Source organism: Pezoporus occidentalis, unplaced genomic scaffold (assembly GCF_034315485.1).
Source record: "Pezoporus occidentalis ecotype Australia unplaced genomic scaffold, CSIRO_AGI_Poc_V1 ctg14, whole genome shotgun sequence".
In the NCBI taxonomy this organism is placed as follows: Eukaryota; Metazoa; Chordata; class Aves; order Psittaciformes; family Psittacidae; genus Pezoporus; species Pezoporus occidentalis.
Window position 1 is genome coordinate 6,465,633 of NW_026913209.1, and position 23,188 is coordinate 6,488,820.

Below are 23,188 nucleotides of genomic sequence, written 5' to 3' on the forward strand. Positions count from 1 at the left end.
ACTGCTAGTACAGAAGCGATGACAGAACATGCAATCTGTCACCTGTGTAATCTGGCATCTAACAGGATCCTTGCAGGAACCAACCCAGACTACCAGAAAGCAAGAGAACAAAACCTGATGGCATTCCCAAGAGTCTCAAGTTCAAGCTAAAGAGTAGAAGACGGATCATGTTCAAGACTAGAATGGCCTTCCCACTAAGAGTGTCTGTAACTTTGCTCCTAGTTTGACTGTGAGCATAAATAGCAAGAATGTACTCAAAGAAAGCAAGTATTTTAGGTTTTCAGAATACAGTTACAGTATTTCAAACAAATTCCTAAATGCGTATTCTTCTATTTCTTAACAGAGGAAGAGTCTGCTTATTGAACTTGTCATATTTTCCTTTGCATTGTAATCACAGCATTTTTGCCATTATTTTTGTTTAATCAGTACAAAAGTCAGTCTAATAAGAAAAATAATTTTGTTTTCCTTTGGGGGCTAAGAGAAAGTAAATATTATTTATATAATGTATCCCATGACACGCAACTGCTTGAAAAATATATGCTTAAAGGAAATCGGATGACTGAATTTTGATTTCTGCAAAAAGGAGAGTGTGGGAGAGCAGAATAAACCTAAAACTTTTCCTGTGTCAAGGCACAACTTAAATGACTACCTCTATTATTAACTCATTTGAAGAGGCAAAAGATTTTGTTTAAAGACTGACATTTCATTATTTTTCCATTGAAAACACACATGAAATGATCACTTAACAGAGGTGCAACCTGGTTTTGTAAATCTTAGTGTTTAACTTCAATCTGCATTGCTTCCCAATATCTGTTTGTACTTGAGTATTTAAAAATGTGCTGATTTCCTTCCTTACTTATTTTTAAACTTCAGTCTTCTTCCTGAAATATTTACACATTATAATGAGTTTGCTAATGTATGTACATAATGATTTGTAAGGTATGGAAAGAAGCTGAAGAGATGAAACTCCTAAAAATATTGCTTTACTTACAGAAAAAAAGACAAGGTAGCATCACATAATGCTTCTCACCTTAAATATGAAGGCATTTAAAAAAACCCCAACATATAGCCTTAGAGATTTTGAAAGAGTGTACATATAAATTCCATTTAATAAAAATATTTCAGCTTTCTGCAATGGTAGTAATTATGCACCATAGCCATTTACTGACTGCACCAACACTAGAGATGCTCCTCATGTCACTTAAACTTCACATAACCAATTAGTCATATTTTAGCAGTAAGGGACCTCACTACAGAAGACTCGACAGACACCAGAGACCTGTTTTCAGTACAAAATACATTAGAATTCCTGACCTAACAAACCAACGTTTCCCATATGGCATATATATGGCCCCCAAAATTTGCAAAACCGAGGCAAAGACATTGACTTCCCTTTTGAGGGCTAGTTAATTCAGTAAGAAAATTCCCACATGAGCAAAAGTATGAATAAGACAACTCACTTGTGCCCTTTCTTTTTGCAAAGATAATTATTTGGATTTTAAAAGATTATTCAGGAAAAATCATTAGTTGTGAATGACTATGCTTGGGTGAATAAGAAGCTACATTTTAGATATAAAAAAGAAAGTGGTAGCTCATTATCTTTCCCCCCCACCCCAGTCGTGTTATATAAAAACAGCTTTCTAAAATAAACTTGCTACAATTAAACATCCAACTATTCATTTAAAAATGTTTTTATTCATTGATGCTTGAAGCTGCCTTTATTTTTTCTTAGTCTGAAAAGGGCAACCATTTTTATTACAAGCTTCTTTATTAGTAGAGATGGAGCGGGAACGTCCTCAATATTCAAGTTATCCTCCGATAAGAAATGTTGGGTGTTTTCAGTTGCTTCTGTAAGTGCTGACTTCTAAAAGATAGGGCGGAAGTTTTCTATTCCAAATTTCTGCTCTAACAATTTCAACCAAAACACTCCCTTGCTTCTGAAGAGGCCAGGGAAGACAGTACACTGGTTTATCCATAATAAGAAAAATGGTGACCATCTTGTCAAAGAGCTCTAGCATCATCTTGCTCTGAAGTAAAGATCTGAAATTTAGCAGGGCCCTACCTGTGAAAACAGCTCAACTCTGGCCAAGTTACAAACCTCTGAAAAATCAACTTTGCAGCACTCAGACAACAAACAGCTTCTTCCAGAGACAAACTCATATTCAGCATTCAGACTCATCTCCAGGTTGTGCTGCTCTCGCTCTTAAATATGCTGCTCTTGCTCTTGAATATGCATGGAGTCTAGGCTTCTCAAACGATTTGCTGATTAAAGACAGAATGTAAGTTTATCAGACTTAAAAATCTTTATTCAGATCAAAAGCATGATACCTTGCTTGACAAACAGTTGCTTAATTTGTGTGCCTAAACAGCACAAAAAAATACATCTGAATGAGCGAATGTTTCCATATTTTAACAGGTTGGAAAAGACTGCCTACTTTGTGATTCCAATTTAAACAGTAACTGAAAAAAAATACTTAAAAGGCTTTAACTTCTATGTATTTTGGTGAAGAAGTAAAATGGTACACTGGCAAAAAGTCTGGTAAAGGTGCAAGAGCAACTTAGGGTAAAAAAAGGTATTAACACTGCCAAGACATACCGCACTAAAGCCCATGGCACTCATTTGCTTTCCTCCACGTATCAGAGTCCAGATATCCTATGCCCAAGAAACAAGACCAATTTAAGTATGAATGAGTACTGACCTGATGCAAGTTATTGTTCTTTACATTCACAGGTGCTCAAACTGATAGCTCTTCCAAGTGACTATTTTATTAACGCTCAGTTAGCTTCCCTGCAGCTTTCTTATTCATAGTTACATCAACGAGAAAGTACATTTTCCTGCCTATAGCGACATAAATCTCTCAACATTTAATGACAAAATCGACAGTGCACGTATCTTAGGACTTGCTTTTCTTTCTGCAACACAAAACCCAAAGTCTTTTCACTCTATGTGACAGTAGTGGTCATTTTTCCTTCATAGTCACTTTCTGCCACACACAGCCAAGTCTGGGCCCTGCTGAGCTGACAGGCTATTTGTGGATACCCATGTGAGGTAACCTGCAGGGTCCATCCTGACTACTGTCTGACAGCCAAGGCAAAAACTATCATCAACATACACCAAATGGAATAAAGGGCTTGGATTTAAAGAGCTGGGATAACATAATGTTGGAAAAAAAAAATGATTTTTGTACGTAACTAAAGGCATCCTGCAGAAAGGCAGGAAGAGAAAGCAAAGGCCAAAGAAGTCACAGTGCTCAATTTCGGTTGTCAATCAAGTAAGCAGCAAGCAGGCAGGTGTACCAGATGCAAATACCCAAGTTTTTTCAGACCATTTTCCTTGCTACTCTTATCTCTGGCTCTGAAAAAAGCAGTGTTGATTCAGACAGACCTGCTGCCTCCAAGACTCACAGGATTTGTTCCTGTTCTTATCGTTACGCAGGCAGAGATCTCTACAGGACAGACTGGGAGGAGATTAAAGGTATCTACAGCATTAAGGATTCACCATGCACTGAACACAAACAGCCTGAGGAGATTCCCAAAGTTTCCTAAGCTTGTGAACCAAGATTAGGAGCTAAATACGTAAAAGGACTTCCATGTCAGGCCAAAAACAGAGCGCCCAACTCCAGCCTATGACAGCAGACACTTTCGGATATGAATTCAACAGAGGCTAACTTGTGAAGCACAAAACAGCAACAGAAGTAAATTGCTTCCAATTCCTATAGAAGAGAAAAAATAGATTTGATTACGGGGCAAGGTGTGGGAAACTTTCCAAATGGCTTCTACTAGAACTTTCCAAAAACATTCTGCCTCCTATTTTACAGCAAGGAAGACGCGTAAGACCTGTAGTCACTCCTCTATTTCAGAGGAAGCTATGCCATTTAACTTCAGTTTTAGAATCTTTTATCTTCTTTATGTACAAATTATACAGAGGGCTAACTCAGATTTATAAAAAAAGATTACTAAACTGGCAGTTAAAACCTCTCTCATATTCTCTGCACCCTGCAAAGTCCCTGTCATGGCTGACCTTGCCTGTGTGACGGAATCTTGCAGAGTTCTGTGGGACATCCACAGAAGACAGACTTTCAAAACTCAGTTCCTGAATCTCCTCTTCCCAACTTGCTCTTTTTCCCAGTCAACACACAAACAGTGACAAATTGTTAGTTTGGCAAATAAACAGAGATGTGTTTTACAATATGTGCAACATCGAATCAAAATGAAATATAAGATGAAGGATGCCAGAGAAAAATCTATTAATGGTTAAAATAAAGGGGCGGGGGGGAACCACCTGTTTTTGAAATTATTTCTCTTATGGAATACTAGAATACATGTTTGCAGGGAATTCTAAGTCAAAAGAAAAACTCAGCAACCACTGAAACTATTTTCCATTTTTCTGCAGCAAGTACACTTAACAAAAGCCGATAGGTCTAACGCTTGCATAAGGTGTTTGAACAACTTTTCACAACACATCATCAGGCCTCACAGACGTTTCTTATTGATTTTGCTGTAGTAAAGCACAAGATTGCTTTTCAGACAATTGGCCAAGCTGATCACTCAGTTTTCCTGCAACACAGTGCCAGCGAAAACCTCAAACATCAGTTTAAATTAATTGGTCTTAATACAAATTTGTACTGACTATTTTTTTCTCTTGATTTTTTTCTTTTTTCTTTTGGTAGGAAGCAACAATTTTACAATTAGGATGGAGGCGGTATAGATGAACAGAGCAGACAGCATATCACTTTCTCTGTAGCCAATATTGTTAACAACAAGCAATAATACAGAAAAAGAGCAAGGCAAGACAACAGACAAATACTCTACAGTGGCTTCAGATGGCTAAAAAAAAAAATCAAATCAAATCAAATCAATGTTTTTAAAAGCTGTCTGACTACCTTTGATCTCGATACACCCCATCAACTCAAGAAGTTCATGCACAATCTCAGATAATGAGAGGTTTTAGTCTCTGAAATATTTTTTATAAAGTTCTGGACATGCTTATGTGATTTCAATATTAATTTATTATGTGTGACTGATTAAGGTGGCAGAAGGTATCATTTATACCCATTGCTTATAGTCATTAATTATACTGATTATATATTGATTTGTAAAAAATGGTTGTCCTAAAAATATTAAAACCAAATCAAAATCTAAACTTGAGATTATATTAATTAAAGCAACAGAAAAAGAAAAAAGACAACACGAAGTTCTGAAAAACAAAACTGAAAACTAAACAATTAAAAAAAAAACCAAAACAACAGCATAAATCCAAGATTTTAATCAACCACTGGATGGACACTTTGGCCGTTTACAAACCAGTCAAAGCCTAGAGTGTGATATTGCATGCATTCAAGCTTTGAAAACATACAAAGCACAATTTTAAAAGTCTCAGCACCAGCTCAGAAGTTCTCAGAACAATTAGATTTCAGGCACTATGAATACCAAAAACCCCAGGAAAACCCACAATAAGGCTTGAAAATAAACAGGAAAGGAAGCACATATGTATTCAAGCTCATTCACAATATATGTAATAGGAATAGTTAAAAACCAAGGCTAAGAAACTGATGGAACACCTGCCAGAAGCCATTGAATTTCTCTAAGTCTGTCCCTTAAGAAGAGGTTGTGTTTTTTTTTAAAGAATTATAAATCATGCTTTATTGCAAAATACTTTATAAACTACTGTTTTACATCTTCTCTGGCATTTTGATCAATCTTAAAATTATGCTATTCTTCAAACCATAGACGATGTAATTATACACACGTCTATTTCCTGTTTGATGCCCCAAATTTCAAAGAAAATACCTTCCTATTTTTCCCTGGATTATACAATCATCTTGGTGCAACAGAAGTAAGAAACACCTTGTTCTGTTGGATCAAACAGAAAGTCCTTACAGCTCAGAACTGTGGGTGTGACAGTGACAGCAGAGGAGGTTATTTAGGTAAAATGATGAAGCCTGGTTGTTCTCCAAAATGCATTGCTCCAGTGATAGCTGTGGAGCCTGAGAAAGTGTGAAAGATGTTATAAGGTACATCCATGCTTAGTACTATTAGCATCAATATATGCACCTGTTCTCCAGGAATCTGCCCAAACCCTTTTGAGCCTCCTGCTGCTGTCTGCCCTCATCACTCTACATGAGAAAATGTTCTGGAAGTTCTCCAGAAGCCAGATAAGGAAGCATTGCATCCATTTTCAATCTCCTACAAATGTCCTTGAGTGTCCCAGTTTCCAGTGGTGTGGCATTTGTTGAAAGTACACATCCACCTTGGCCACTGCATCCATACATTTGTAAACCTCAGCCATACTCCTCCCTGTCAACCTCCCACCTCCAGGCTGAAGGCTTCAGCCCTTACAGTCTCTTCTTCAAAGGCAGCCATTCCATGATTTTCAATGCCACCCTCTAGTCTTCACTGCTTAGTCCTCTAGTACCCTATACCCCTGAGATGGGGAGACCAAAGCTGTGCACAATACTTAACATATGGGCGTAAGAAGAGGATATAAACCAGGAAAATGTTGCTATTGTTGCACACAGAACTGATCATTTCACCACAGGGAACCCAAAGTGTCCTTCTTGAGCTCTAACTGCCCATGCTCAGCTCAGCATCCTCTGCTCATGTGCTAGTTTATTTCTCTTCAGATGTATTACCTTACATGTAGCTACATTAGAGCTTATCTGTCATGCTTTTGCCCATGCGGTGAGGTCCTTCTAGAGTCCCCTGCATTAGAGCAACATTAGAGTAGCCAAGACTGTTTAATATCACCTATAAAATTGGAGATTTCCATTACACTGCCTTCCCCAGGACACTCATGAAGATGTTGAATAAAGATGCAACACTTCTAAACAGAGTTAACCAGATACAAACCGCACGTAAATTCTCTAGGAACCAATCAAAAGGAAAACAAAACTTTCCCCCCAAACTTCATTCTAAAATATCAAGACTGCACCATGAATCACCACTATGCAACATTTACTGCAGAATTCGCCATTCAGAAAGAAGTGTCATGATGACAAGTCAGCCCACTGACTGTGTAAGAACAGTGTTTTAAAATCAACAAGTATTAACACTAAACTCCAGAATTAGATGTGATTAGAATCGCATTAGGATCCACGTTAGGGGCTCATTAGCAGACTACAAAAGAGGGGGAAAAAATTTTAGCAGAGGTCAAAAGTGTCACTACAAGCAATGGAATTTTCTGCCTCTCATTCTCTTGGCATTTGTGATGATGGCACAAATTAACAGGCAAAATCCAGGTCTGCCCTTCTTACAGGTTGAACCACCTCTGCTGGACAGGATTAAATCCGAGGAAAGTATGTTGTGATGAAGGAAGGAGAATAACGTACTATGTCATAGTGCGAACACATTCTATCTAACTGTATCTTAGTTTTCACATCCACATATTGGAGTTCAAGGATGCTGTCAGGACAGACTCTACATGCTTATCAGAGGACTGTCTTCCACACTGTAAAAGTCAAACTTGTCAGTTGTTACTAACTATGAAAATGCCTTCCAGACCAACTTTGCCACCATGAGATTATGAAAATCCATACAAAATACTTTTAACTTTTATTTAATTTCCACTTGAACCTTTGTCTTGTTATTTGTATGGGTGTACTTCCTACAGCTAGACAGCGCAAAAAGCTTCAGAGCTAGGCATAGAGTCTATTTTACAACCCAAAAAAAGTATCTTTTAAGACAGAAGTATAAGGTCCCTAGGTAATCAGTGGAGAGACAGAGAAGCCTCCAGAGTTATTAAAAGCACTTAAGCAGTTATCTACACGCCTACCACAAATACTGGAGGTCCCAACTGCACTGGCAATCTCTAATAAGATGATCAAAGGAATGGGCGTTCTTATTCTCTCTCACCTTCCCCCGGACCCTGCTGAAATAGGTATTGGCTGTCTGCTTCAATACAAGTAGCTTTCAGGTTCTGCCTAGGGAATACTCTCCCACACCAACCCTAACCAGGAAGTGATGGTCCTTAAATGAGCTATGACTCATGTCCTGATCCTCCATAGAAAAAGTCTTCCACCCTCCTCCTCTCCCACCCCCTGCACAGAGATTACCATATCCAAGACAATCCAAAGATTAGCATGCAAACCTTGGTGTTATATGCATATTTATGTCCCAAAGCCATTCACAGCATTTTATATTTTCCTGAAGCTATCCTTGCTTCAGAAGGAAACCCCCTCTTCTGTTTACCCTCCTCACTCTTCCAAAAAACTAATGCAGAATGTTTCCTTGCCTTATTAATCACTGATTAGATCTTCTCTGGAGTGTTGAAGCCAAAGGGAATATGTGCAATTATGGCAATAAATGTTAATGAGCATCACATTAAGTAAGCAAAAGCACCTTGAATGGCATGCCAATATTTTTTCTAAAATAATTACATGTGGCTGACTTAACGAGATAGAAAATTTAAAATTCAGGCTGACAACTCACAACTGAAGCACCAATTTATCACAGAGTTTCCAAAAACTGTATATGATGTTGCTTTCAAAATGCACCATGGGAAAAAACCCACAAACATAAAACCAGACCAAACCACTCAGTCAGATATAAAGTTATTTCAATAGGCAAGCTCCTGGGCTCTCTTTTCCACACTCCTTAGTTTCTTAGGGGTCTCTGTATAGCAATTCTTTAAATTAGGAGTAAGTTCATAGCTTACCTTCTCAGCCTTCCTCCAACTCCTGAACTGTCCACTGGTGATTCCTGCAGCCCAGCTGCTACCTATGCTCCCATTCACCCACCACTCTTCCCTGTTTGTTAGCAGTAGGTCAAATAGAACACTAATCCTAACTGTTCCTTTTGCACTTGTGTTCAGCAATTGTCACCAACACAGTCTTAGAAACTTCAATTGCTTGCACAACGCCATGTTAATCTGCAAGCAAGTTGGTGGCAGACGTCTGAAATCCACCATGAGGATCAATACCTGCCACTGGGAGACTTCCTTTAATTTTTGGTAGCCTTACCTTCTCGGTCTGGTGGGCTGTAACTAAACCCCATTACAACATCACTAGCATTACTTTCCCTTCTGATCTTGACCCAGAAACTGGACTTCTTGTTTGTTGCCCAAATAGTGTAGACACTATCATGCAGACACTAGTGTAGCCACATTTATGAACACTCCTTTCTGAGAGAAAACATCACTGTCTCCCTTGTAGCCTTCCACCATACAAATCTTCTCCACATGCACTGTGTTGCCATTTGACCCTGACATTTAATCCCTGTCATTTAATCCCCATTTTCCAACAAACCTAGTTTAAAACCCTCCATGTTAATTTAGCAATCCTGTCCACGCACATGTCCATGCTTTCTTGTCAGGTCCGTTCTATCACTTCTTCTTAGTTCTCAAAACAAGGTGCTGCAACTGAAAGCTAAAGCCTCACTGACTACATCAAATATGCAGGCTAGATGTGTCACGCTGGGCCATCTTTACTCTCAGAGTCTTATGTCACCTTTGATTTCATCAAGGTCATGTCATTGGTGCTCACACAGACATGCAGCATGGGGCAGTAGCTGGAAGGCTAGATGGGCCTCAGGAATTTCTCTGCAACATAACAGACCCAGGCTAGAAGCAAGTGAAAAGATCTGGTGAGCAGATGGGTGCCTTTGGCCTGAACAGTGTGGAGTATCCAAACTCTAACACTTGCTGCTTCATCGTTTTGCTGGTACCAGTCCCATGATCTGAGGTGTCCAAAATTCATTCTTCTCACAACAGGACTAACTCTATGCCAGGGTCCTGAACTAGTTTTCTAAATGAACAGTTACAGAAAGACATGGAGCCATTCTCCTGATGCTAGAAGCTATAAGCTTCCAGCTTCCATCCTCCCAGAAACATGGGAAAGGAAGGAAACTACTAACATTAAGCAAGTGGGAAAACACCAGCTACAGAAAGTCTGCTGCCCATCTGTAAAACGTAATAGTTGCTCCAGTATGCTAAAATTGGAATACTGGTCAGGTAAGTTTCTCTAAGGAGAAACAGGTGTTTCAGGCAAGATCCTGCTGTCTGCAATCTCCTGAGGAAAGGCACAGTAATGGGGAGAAGGCTGCGCCAGACTGATTGAAGCATTATCTCACAGTACTCCTAGGAACAAAAAAAAGCTACTCCAATAGTTGTGTGTATCTTTGGAGACTCTCTCAGGCATGGCTCAGTATTATATTCTCTCATTTACGAGTAGTACCAGCATTCCCACATTGTAAAAGCTTGGCACTGCATGATCAATTAGGAAAACAGTTTATTCAGAGGTGATGGAGGGACTGACTCTTCCCTTACTTCATTTGAAACTTGCCAGCCTCAGCATTGACACTAAACAATCTGGATGATATGAACAACTAACTTTGAGTCTTGCAATATAAAATATGGTAATAAATGACAGACCAAGAAGCACCTCACTGTGACAGCTCTTCTGTTGAGAAACAATCCTCTTTTAGCGTGAGAGAGTGCCTGGGGTGGACAGCCTGGAAGATCAGAGACTAAGAGATAAGATCATAGAGGCAAGTCATAGAGATGAGGACAGTCTCATTTGAGGAGACAGCTGAAAAGATGATCTGAGAGTTCTTATTTTTAGGACAGCCACAAAACCACCTCCATGGAGGATAAAAAATAAACACATAAATCATAACATATTAAAAGAGAACTGCAACTCTCTCAGCTGTTTTACATACAGAATTACTCTTGCATAGGACAGGCTATCCTCTATTATGGCTGTGCTTTGACAATTCTGTTTAAAATATGTATCTACCATATATATTAGCTGGCTCACTTCTAAATTTACCTGCACCTTTCCCTTTGGAGAGACTGAGATGCAGGAACTCATATGAACCTTGTTCAGCCAGCCACTTGCAAAGAAACTTCCTCTCAAGAAAGGAGAACTAAGAGAGCTCTCCCTTAAAAATCTCAGGAACAGGAGAGAAAAGCAACTAAGCTTCAGAACAAGACATTCAGTATCAGTGAGTGAGAGGGATATGGAAGCATAGGCTCATTCTTTTCGTGTGGCTTTTTCAACCACTCTTGCTGGCTCCACACTGGCTGCTGAGACATCTCAGGATGAAAAACCCTGCAGATAAACAAACCTAAATAATCAAATTGATTCCTGGGATGGAAGTGACTGGTCTAAGCAAAACTGCTTTATTTTGAATTGATAAAGAGGGAATACAGAATACTACTATGACTTAAGCAGAACAGGTGACAAATTCATGCTAAGGGTGTCCTGGGTTCATTAACTTATTCAGCTTGCTCACAAACATTCATTCAAATGCACATGTAAGCTGGTAATCAGACATTAATAAACTTAACCATCAGTCTGGAAATGTGGTTACAAAAATTATTTGTATTTATTTACTTGAAGACACAGAACCTCTCCTTAAACACAACAGCAAAAAGGTATTAATATAACAGCCTTTGGGAGAAATTATTTATTTTTATTGCTTAATACCAAAGTAAGAGGAACTTTATCCTCAGCTGGTAATATTAAACATGATGAGTCAAATGCACTGGTTGATGTTAATATAAGTGAACATTAAATACTGGATATATTTGGCTGTGAGTGTTGAGGCAGCTTAACTTCCTTGGATCTGGAGCTCAACAGAATGTCAAAACAGCATTAATTACTTCATGAAGATTCCAAAAGAATAGTTAGGGGAAGAAACACACGGGCAGGTAAAAAATAGAAACAGCTTAAGAGGATTTGCTTTAACAAAGCCAAAACCAGCTTCCTCATTCTATGCTACAGTGCCCCTTCTCCTGCTGTTTTCCTGCACTCACTGAATGCCAAAGACTCAGAAAACAAAACCCCTTGAAAGAAAGATCTGCAGCCAAAAGCTCAGTGTTGATTATTTCAATCCCCAGAAGACGCACAAGGTAGAGCAGGGGAGATGGGTAATTCTCAGCTTCTCTCTGCTGATTCTCAGTCAAGCCTGGCTTCTCTCTTGTCACAAGAAAGGTGATACATACACAGGAGAACAGGCTTAGTAGGATGCTAACTTGGAAAACACAGGTAAATCCACTAGTCCATGAGGGCTACTAGTATCTCAGGCTACTACTGTCTAACTCCTTCACACAGGTGCTAAACAAAACACAGGAAGAAAAGCCACATAAGCACAAAGAAAGCTCTATGATAGAAAAATACACATGGACATTTTGACTTAAAAAAGATTAAAGGTGAAAAACCATCCCTCAGTGTTTTTTCTTAACATTTGTACTGAACAAATAAACCTTTGAATATTTTCATAGTTTTCAGATGTCCCACTCAAGTTTTCTCCCCCAGATGCATTATGGTTGCCAACAGATCATTTCTCTCTGGTATTTTCTTAGTATTTCTTCAACTACAAACAAAAATATTTCAAAGTACTTGTCCATTATGTAATTTGCAAGGCTTTCAAACATTATTCAGAGTCAGATATTTGAACATGCTAAAAAGGTAACTTGCTTCTCTGTCGTGGTTTAAACCCAGTCAGGCAACTTGTTCACTCACTTCCCTCCTTCTTGCCCTCCCCCTACTCCCGGAGGGATGGAGAGGAGAATCAAAAAGAATGCAGCTCCCACAGGTTGAGATAAGAACAGTTTAGTAACTAAGGTATAACACAAATCACTATTGCTACCACCAATGATAATAATGATAAAGGAAATAACAAGGGAAGAGAATACAACACCTCACCACCAGCTGATGGATAACTTGCCCTCCCAGCCTGACCAAGCACCGACCAATACCTCCTCCAACCCTGCAGACTCCCAAGCCCTTCCCGGGTAACTCCCAGTTACATACTGGGCATGACATGCTGTGGTATGGAATACCTCTTTGGTCAGTTTGGGTCAGGTGTTCTGTCTCTGCTTCCTCCCAGCTTCCCCTCCTCCCTGACAGAGCATGAGGCTCACAAAGTCCTTGGCCAAACCAAAACATCCTTGTTATCAGCTCTGTTCCCAAGCCGAAAGTCAAAACACAGCACTGCACCAGCTACCAAGGAGGAGAGAAATAACTGCTACTGCTGAACCCAGGACACTCTCTGAGGATGTTTTAGTATCTTTTCCATCATTCTATCATTAAATGAGAACAAATCAACAGTCTTTGGGGAAATCAGAGATTTTTTTCCAAAGTAAACTCTGCTATTACAGAAAAAAACCACAGTTGTTTGCAGGAGCTAAAACTTTTCTCTCCCCTATTTAAATACCATCAGTGTGTGTTAACTGAACTGAATTACTTGGGATTCCAAACTTTGTTTTTCCTCAGAACTCACCTTATAAGCTGAAACTCTAAACTGGCCTGACATACAGTGTTCATCTTAGCACTGGATTTCTCACAGACTCATTACAGAAATAATTCTAGGTGGAGTATTTCAGACTGCAGCACTGTTTTCCAAAACATTAAAACTCTTGCTTTGAGCAAGACCTCTCCAGACCCCTCAAACACAGGTAAAAGACAAATGAAACACCTCAGAAAAAAACCTCAAACCAGCAATTAAAAAAAGATAACTGTTGGAATAACTTCCTATTAAACTCCCATGTTCACATAATATAGAGTGATGTCTCATGAAGAAGAGACAACATCTAAAATCCTGTGAGAAATGACAATTTATTTCTCTAATGAAATGCTTGGTTTGAATTGTTCTGCTCTCACTGAAGAACAGGCAGTGGCAGCAATTTTTTTCCCCTTGAAGAACAGGAAGAAAAACAGTCAGAAAGCAGATGTGTTCTTAAATTTTCAGGTACTAGAAACCAGCAGAGTTGATGTGTTAACAAGCCTGAAGTGTGAACACTTGAACATTTCTGTTATAAAAGGCATGAAACACTTTTCAGGTTGACAGACATATATGACAATTTTAAAGCACTGACCTGTTCTGTAAGGAAGCATATTGCTACTGCATCATGACTGTGAAGAAACTTTCTAGGTTCACATTTATCCTGCAAAAATGTGGTCAATGTGTCATTACTAACTACAACTCTATAGACTCCCACAGTCCCACAGAATTACTGGTTTTCTTCTCCCATGAGATCTCCCATGAGAACTCCCATGCCACTGCTGTCCTTCCACTGACTGAGAGCCCTGACAGCTTCTCCCCTGACTCCTGCCCTGCCTGCCATCTACTCTGCATTGCCTGCAAAACTGACTTTTATCTAGAGAGAAGATAAACCCTGCCCCACGGTGGTGGCATGCACCAGCTACCCAGCAGTCACCTCTTACCAGGTAAGGCCCAAAGACCTCCTGCATAAAGGAGGTGATCAGCACAGGTATCTTGTTTTGTTATTTTTTCAACAGGGGCATAAGAGTACCTCGGGGCAGGTAAAAGCACATTTTCAGCCCAGAGGGATGTTTAAATATCAGTGAATGTCATCTAACACCTGATGCTACCTCAAAAAATACAGCAATGGACCATACCAACATTTTAGAGGTTATTTTGTTGCATCTGGTATAATTTATCATGAAATAAGTAAATGACAGTCACTGGAGACCATTGGAAAAATACGGGCTTAGCTGAAGCCCTGGAGCCTTGTTCACATTATAACATTTCATGGAGCCAGTATCTTTTCTTTTGACCAAAGACTCTGATACACTTAGTACATAACACTGTGTTTTACAGTATACAGCCCAAGCCATTTATATTTTTTTCCTGTGACTGCCCTCAACTTAAATAATTAATGAATCTGTTTCAGTTTTGGTCTATGTATTGAAGGGAATCCTTAACATTTGTTTAATCACTTCAATAAGTATCAATGCTACACCGATACTTTCTGTACAAAGATGTATTTTGTGCTTCATAAAGTTGCACTTGTCCTTAGTGTATAAAAGTTTCTAAGAAAAATATCCGGTAGAAGTATGGTAAATTCTATGATCCATGACATAACTGTACTATTTTAATGATTTTACTGAGGAAAGGATCAGAACTACTACAAACAATCAAAAGTCATTAAGACGTTGTTGCAAATTAAACTGCCCTTAATTTGACTTATTTCCAAAACTGCATAATTAACTGGACTTCAGGGAAGTGCTGGGTGCAAGGGTACAATTGTATTAAGCATCATAAGAAGACTTTGGTTCAGGAGAAATTCTTGACAGAGATATTCTCATAATTAAAAATACAAAAATTTATTACAGAAGATACAATATGGTCCATGATTCTCAATATTAGACACTTATACAAACAGTTACGTCTTGTAAAAGTTAAAGATAATAAAGGATGTGAACCAGACGCAATACAAGGCATTTAAGCAGAAAACTGTATCTTGCAGCAAAGTACCATCTAAAGCTATTTACAGAAGTACTGGTTTGTGGTTGATTTCCAAAAAGTCAACAGTAGAAGACTTAGCAAATAGTTCTTCTTAAAAACTGTTACATTATTCTCAGAATTACTTACTACCTGTCAGAAAAGACAATGTGACTTGCAGGAATTCTTTCATTATGAAATTCGGTGTTGTTCTCTCCTCTCGGCATCGGGGGTTCAGATCAACCTTATAAACATACTTTCAAAATAAAACTGTATGGAGTTCTGATTTACCTGGCACAGAAATTATAGCACTGGTGAAGTGTTGCAAGACTAGTGCATGACCACACAGCAACTTGAGTTTGACTTTCAGTTTGACTTTTTGCATCAAAGTTTCCTCTACATCAGTGAATAATTAAAAAAAAAAAAAAAAAAAGAAAAAAAAAAGAAAAAAAAATTATATCATGTTTGATGTCTATAAATCAAAGAAACCATAACAACACACTGTGGCCAGGCATCTCAAAAGCAAGTCAAGGAGCTCATTAAGACCCAGCTGAGTGGAAATCATTTCTGTATCATAAAACACAGCTTAAGACAACACAATGTAAATAAGAATCAGGTGAAAGTGTTAGCACTTTAAAAAATGGATTTTTTAATCACGAAGAAATAGAGCTAGTCGGCATCAGTTGCTGGCCTTCCTTTAAACTGTAAAGTCAAAAATGAGATCATAGAAGTCTTCAACTTAACATGAACATTCTGTTAATGTCCACTACCTAAGAGCAAGCTTAGGCATTTAATGTATGTAAAATGACTGACAAAAAGTTATTCTTCAAAGAAAAATGAATAAAATTCTTACACTTACGGGGACTGCGTCTGACAATGTCAGAGAGCTGGTCTATTACTATTCACTTTATTTTTGATTAACTTCTTGCGCTGAGTGAATGAACACTGTTTCTCACTGCCATCATACAAAGGATCGAGACTGGCAACCTGTGCAGACTTATAGTAACCCACACCTTAGCAGAGCCGGCTGATGAGCTGCTGTAAGACACCAAGGGTTTAAGAGTTGAAGGGAATGTTCCATTTAGAACAGGCTGGGGAGCAAAAGCTGCTGAAAACCAATAAAAAGTTTCTAAATGCAGAGAAAGTCAAAAGGAGAAGGACAGCAAACTACCTCCTACCGTTACAAATAGCATTCTTGTCTGCTTAACAGGCCTGTAGGTGCAGGATAATTTACTCTTATCATCAACATTGCAAGACATTTTTCTATTTCCTATTTTCAAAGGGCTGGAAAGAAAACAAAAAGGGGGGAAAGAAAAAGCCAGTTTTCTGCACAAATTACAACTGTACAGATTTGTTATTAAGGGCAGCTGTTTCTCAGAGCTGCAAAATATACAGAATTTTATATATCTGATTCTCTGCTAGAAGCCAACTCATCAAAACTTCTACCAAAAATACAATTTTAACATCTGTTTGGACTTCCACTTATCTCACTGCTCCCAGACACTATTGATTATCATTATCTACAAGTCTCTAGTATTCCAAGCAGCAGTGGCAAAGGGAAATGAAAGTGAGCATTTTCGTACAAAGACAGATAGAGTCTTCTAGGGCAGAATGAAAACTGCTGCTGCTAACTGAAATCTGACTCTAACTTAATCTCATCTTCTATAAATACACTGTCACTAGAAAGGAATAAGATAGAGGCTAAACTAAAATATTTATTAAAACTGCAATGAGAAATAAGGGATTTCAGCAAAGGAGAAAAGGCATTACATTATCAGAGACTGGTTGCTGTCTGCAATGCACCTCATGGGAAGGCTATGATTGTTGTCTTTTTCTTTGCAACATGCTTCTCCTCATGCCTTTGGTGTACTATGTGCTTGACTGGACCACAGGAACAGGATATGAAATATATGGTTGCTAGCAACTATGTTGGAGTACAGAATTAATGTTTTTCTTCAGCACAGTAATATCATCCTTGCCTCAGAAAACTGAAACCTTCAGAAAACTAGAACTGCAAACAAGAAGGGTATAGGCTCAAGACACTCTTCTCAGCTTGAAATATGTAGGTGCTCCTATATCTGCTCCCAAAGAAGTAAGTCTCCCTTTCTTCCTGCCCTCCAATACTTATATGAATCCAGGGTAAACAATGTGTACTTTGGAGACCTGCACAGGAGACTTTGCAACTTTCAGTGCTCAAAACCAGGAAGAGCAAAAGAGTCTTCTCTTAATCTCATTGAGTCATCCTTGCACGTATCAGGATGATCAGTCAGTTCTTCTACATTCCCACCTACCAGATTATTTTCTCTTTAATTTGCAATTCATAAACCAGAAATCTCATGCTTAAAATTCTACTATGGTAGAAGGCAAAAATGAGTCACTGCAATGTTTCAGTCTCTCTGCAGATTATGGACCAAGAACAGTCAGAAGATTGTTTACATTTGCCAGTTTTGTTCTATCAACATTCCTACAATTAAGAACCAAAATAGAGAAGCCTTTAAATATACAGACAGAAGAACCTAGATGGCTGTATCATCAGAACCTCTTCTAGACTAAGGGAACAATTTTTTTGTTTAATTCTTCAAAACTCTACAGTGATGTTTGTGTTCCTCTAGCACAATGCAGACTGACAGCAGATTTTGATCATTCACAGTGACATACAAGGTAAGATTTAGCAATCATTAGACACCAGAGGCAAGAGGAATCCATACATCATGTTTCCAGGAGTTGGAACAGGTTGTCCAGAAAGTTTCCACAGTTCACCTCCATCCCTGGAAGTTTTAAGACCTGACTAGTTAAAGCCCTCAGTAACCTGGTCTGTCTTCACAGCTGACCCTGCTTTGAGCAAAAGGTTACACTAAGTGACCTCCTGAGGACTTTTCCAAACTGAATTATCCCGTACTTCTATGTTTTATCATATAAAAAAAAAAAAAAACAAACTCAAAAAAAACCCCAACACAATAAGCAGGATTATCCCTCAAAATTTCAGTGTTTCTCCATCTTGTTACCAACCTGTATATACCAGAGGTTAGCTTCATGACCTACATGTGTGTGAATTAAGAGGCAGAAAGAAAAAGATGGGGCAAACAGGAAAAAAAGGACTATTTTCTATCTCCATTCAAAACACTGCTCATTCAGAAGTCTCCACTGTTGGCAAACAGCTCACAGATAAAACAGGAAGCCATCATAATTTGATGCAGAATAAAATACTACACTTTCTCATTACAAAAGAAGCAGCAGCATTATAAAAACCACAGATGTTTCAATCATTTACATGATTTCATGCCACACTAATCCATAAATGAAGAAGGCAACAATGCCAAAGATTCCTCACTTTTTCTGTGTTAAGATGGCCCATAACTATGAGCCAAACTTCAGCATAATATATCAAAACCAGCTTAGCTGTAGTCTGGTGTACTATTTTATAGACAGTGTAGAAAGCTGTGTGAGCTCATCTTAAATGCTACATCCATGCTGGTTTGTTGCAAGACCTTCAAATATGTCTACTTTTTTCAGGTTATTCCTCCCTCAGTAACTGGTAATTTATACTTGCATCACTATCAAGACTGGCCAGATAAAATAATTTTACACACCATTTACAGTAATGATTAGCGATAGATTATACATATAAATGTATATGCAGCTGCTGAATAGACTGTTTCTCTTGGACTCAAGACTCATCACATTTACCCAACAAAACAACAAAGTAAAAATGTGCAAACTAGCTTCATAGATGGTGTTTGAAATGAAGCGCACTGAATTCAAATATAGCAACCTCCCAGACACTGGATGGCCAAGAGCATCCTGAAGTCAATTGCCTGAAGTCAATCCCCTTTCACATATCTATTTATGGCAGCAGATTTCTTTTAGAGATGTACACACACACAGATACATGTAGGTACATATGTGATCTATATGAGTGTACGCAGGTATACAAACCACAGAAGAGTCTGCAGATCACCCAAATTCCTGGAGCTGTGACACTGTAAAAGGCCTCAAGAGATCCCTGTAGCATAAGTACCACATACTCTGGCATACCCTTTTTCCAAGCGCTCTCCAGCAAACAAATGATGAAAGATTTCTTTCTGAGGGGTCTCATCTCCTTGGACACTGGAGATGCACTTAAAACTGAAGGCTTCTGCATACAGGGAGGAAGTACTTGACCTATGAGCAGGAGGGAAGGTATTTTGGATACAACAGAACCAAGTGACACTGATACTTACTTGGCAGGCATTATAAATCAACTGGTGTTCCAATTTTTTGATCCCTAGAATCTGCTGAAACATTTCATAAAGCTGTTCCTTGCTCAGAATCAGCTCCGACACAGCACTTAAGGCCATTCTATTTGGCTGTTTGCAAAAGTCCTCTTCTCCCCTGTATATGGCATCATATTTGGCTAGCCAAGAACTTAACACTGTCTCTTTGCTTAATCCATCGATTTCCGGCAAACTTCGGACTCTCTTTTCAATGTTTTTCTTGAAAACATCTCTAAAGTCATTTGCAGAACATCCTCCACTGTGGACCATTCTTGCAACCCGGTCACTCTTGAGAAATACCTTTTAAAATAAGAAAAAAAGAAAAAAAAAAAGAAACAGAAAAAGTTAGGCGTGGACACAAATACAAAACAAACCCTTATAAAGGGATTACAAGCTAATATTTTGCTTCAGTGTAAGACGGCTTTCTAAGGAAGAATAATACATGCCAACTTTGCTGTATTTTGACTTGGTGCTGAGGAACTGGTTGGGTGCCACACCAACACCCCAAGCACAGCTGAAATGCTAAGAACCGCTGTGATACCATGTAGTCTATACAAATTTCCTTTTGGTCACCTTTCTGACTGTTTGCAAATGCTATGAAGTGGAAGATGAGTTAACCACACATTTTTCAGACAGTCATTTTAGTCACAAAGAGTTATGAAAACACTATGAATGGAGATAATAGCACAGCAAAGCTCTGACTCCATGTTACCACATGTTGGAAGATGGTGCACATAACAACCAACCTAAAATACTACTGTTGTTCATGTGGAAAATATGAAACAGAGGAGTAGGAGCTAAAAAGCTGAGCAGAGAAGAGTATATAGGTGGAAACAGAGCAAGAGAAACATATTCTAAAAGTTCCAGCGTGTGTTGATGCCTGTTTCCCTGCAGCATATTTTAAAATGCAGTTACTTATAAAATATATCTTTTAACAGACTGGGATTTCAACTGATTTTAAAACCCTATTTTCACAATTTTGGTGGAAGTCCAGGCGTGTGGAGTATCTGGATGGCAGAAACCATCTCCAACCTTGGGGGTTGGACTAGGTGATCTTTAAAGGTCCAACCCAAACCATTCTGCGATTCTGCGAACAGATATCTGAATTGATAGGCTGCAGATTAAGCCTAAAAGTACTTGCCAAACAGGTTATAAAACCCTCCCCCGTCACCAACACCTGCTAATCTCATTTTATGCTCTAACTGTACCGGGATGGTTTTCCAATTGTGGAAACATAAGTATCCAAGGTTAAACTCTTACGCATAACAGGACCTGATATGGTTACTGTCAAGTAACACTGATACTAATTTCCTCAAAATGCTACATAAATATTGAATCCCATTTCAAAACAAATAATAATAAGAAATTCCACTCAGTAATAAAACTTATCAGCACAAGCAGGTACAAGGATACTAAGCCTTCCCTTGTTTTAACAAGTCTGCAATTACAATTGATTCATTCCAACAAATTCATTGGAAAGCACACAGAAAAAGAATGTTTAAAAAAAGATGACTTGAAACTGACTTCAGCTATTTTGTACTGTTCATAAACAATGTTAAATCTTCCACACATTAGTTTGCATACCCAATGAGACAAAGCAGGTGCAGAAGAAAGAGAGAAATTAAGACTATTTATAGACTCTTTCAACCCAAAATCCCATGTCTATCCAAGATGACACATCACTATGTATTGCTAACATAACTGGATCAGCCTATTTAAAAATAATAAAATAATTTTCTGCAAAAGACGCGTTGTAAAACCATTAGAATATAATTTAGCTTTCATTACCTTCTTTCGGTTATATTATGCAAGACCATTAATCCAGAATGCAGGAGCTGAAAACCTGCTAGCACTTCCCTTCACTTATGAACCAGACTAATTAAAAATGTATTTCTGACTTTGAAGTTGATTTTCTAGAGTTGATTTTTCAGGAGACTGCAGGAAAAATCTGACTCATTTTTTTCAACACTTACCCATGGAAGGGGAGCACTATTCTAACTTTGTGTCCACAGCATTGACAAAATGATGCCATGTTCATACTGGGGAAAGCAACATGTACGTGCAAATACAAAATACAATTTGCATGTACCCCTAACTTTCAAAATGTTCCTTCTGAGGTGTTTTGGGTCACAAACTGTATTTTTATCACATTTTCAAAAACTTCACAGGAAGAAGTTCTTTATACTGTGAGGGTGGCACAAGTTACTCAGAGAAGCTGTGACTGCCCTATCCCTGGCAGTGTTCAAGGCCAGGCGGGACAGGGCTTTGAGCAACCCGATCTAGTGGGAGGTGTTCCTGTCCATGGCAGGTGGTTAGAACTAGATTAGCTTTAGAGTCCCTTCCAACCCAAACTATTTTATGATTCTATGATAAGTCTTACACATGAGATATGTGGATATTAATGAAAACTACTCAAAAAGTAAACCCAAGATGTTAATAAAAGACTACAAAAACTATGTGGTTGGTTCTGAAAAGGAATCCATTGGACCTAAAGATGTCATTGCACATGTTCTTTTTGAGCAGCAATATACCAAATTTTTCCTGAGAGTGAAAAAAAAGTAACACCATCTTTAAAATTAACTACTTGTATTTGAGACAACTAAAAATTAATGGTAATATTTGAAGAGAAAGACTCAATTTTCAAGACTTTGTCCACCAGAAAATCATAAGAGAATGGAAATACAGTTAGGAGTGTACTGCATGTGCCTGAAATTTGACACAGAAAGATGCATTCAAAAAGCTATTAAATGTCTCGTTATTTCTGTTCCTGAAAGACAAATGGTACATTTAATGTTGAACGCAAAATCCTTTGCTTCAGTTAAATTTCTTGAGATTTGTCTCCTCAGGTTCAAAGCTCTTTTTATGGCTACTTCTAAAATAATTAAATCTAAATAGAAGTTTATAGGAGTTGATACTATATGGAGAATGATATCCCACCAGTTTCATGCCAAGAGAGTTATCATTTCTCCATTGTTCCAGAAAGCCCATCTGGCTCGGTATCTGTGGGTCCAGAGTCTAGGGATACATACATGCTTTGCAACACTGATAGCACTCATTTTTACAATGAAATATATAAGCCCTTGTAGTAGTCTTAATGAAGTCTGCCACTTTTTCTTTCAGGTGGATTATATATGCAGCCCAATCATGCCTATTAGGGAAAATATTTGTATTGATATCTATCTTTAAAGCAAAATACTGATTAAGTACATTCACTAAATTGTCATCTCTTCGTCTCTTTATTCCTGTACGGGGATTGTCTGATCATTAGACTTAGATCTAATTAAATAATAATTCAAAAACCTCCAGTCCTAAAATGTTACCTCAAGTCTCTGAACACCAGGGGAAAACTGGAGAGAAAAAAAATATTAGAGGTTTGAATGCAAACTATAAAATACCAGAAAAAGTTACTTGGGGACAAAGAAATCTATTTCTCCAGGGAACCAGATCTGGCAGATCAGCCACGATCATTCAGAAATCCTTGTGTTATTTAGAAATAATTTTACAAAAGCCAACATTTTTAATGAAGTATTTCCTGTTTCTACCAACATTTTCTGGACTTCCTCAAAGAAATCCTGGGGTGACACTCTTTGTCAGTCAGCATTTGAACTTTTAGTATCATTAGCGGTTCCTTGAATCAAACCCTCATGTTACCTACTGCTAACAAACTATCAAACACCAAAATTAAACACTCCGTTAACACATACAATCCATTCAGAAAAAAACAGATGGTTAAAAGACAGGTTTTGATG

General features: G+C 38.3%; 1 protein-coding gene across 15 annotated transcripts in view; it reads right to left on the reverse strand.

Moving 5' to 3' along the window:
- CADPS2 (calcium dependent secretion activator 2) overlaps window positions 1-23,188 on the reverse strand; it is a 312,438-nt gene that overhangs the window by 192,781 nt on the left and 96,469 nt on the right. For 14 of the 15 annotated variants that reach the window (XM_062609680.1, XM_062609684.1, XM_062609683.1 and 11 more), the window contains exon 3: window positions 19,407-19,739. The exons of the other annotated variant lie outside the window; for it this stretch is intronic. In XM_062609680.1, the coding sequence (XP_062465664.1) occupies window positions 19,407-19,739 (333 nt within the window). The remainder of the gene's footprint in view (window positions 1-19,406; window positions 19,740-23,188) is intronic. 15 annotated transcript variants of the gene reach the window in all.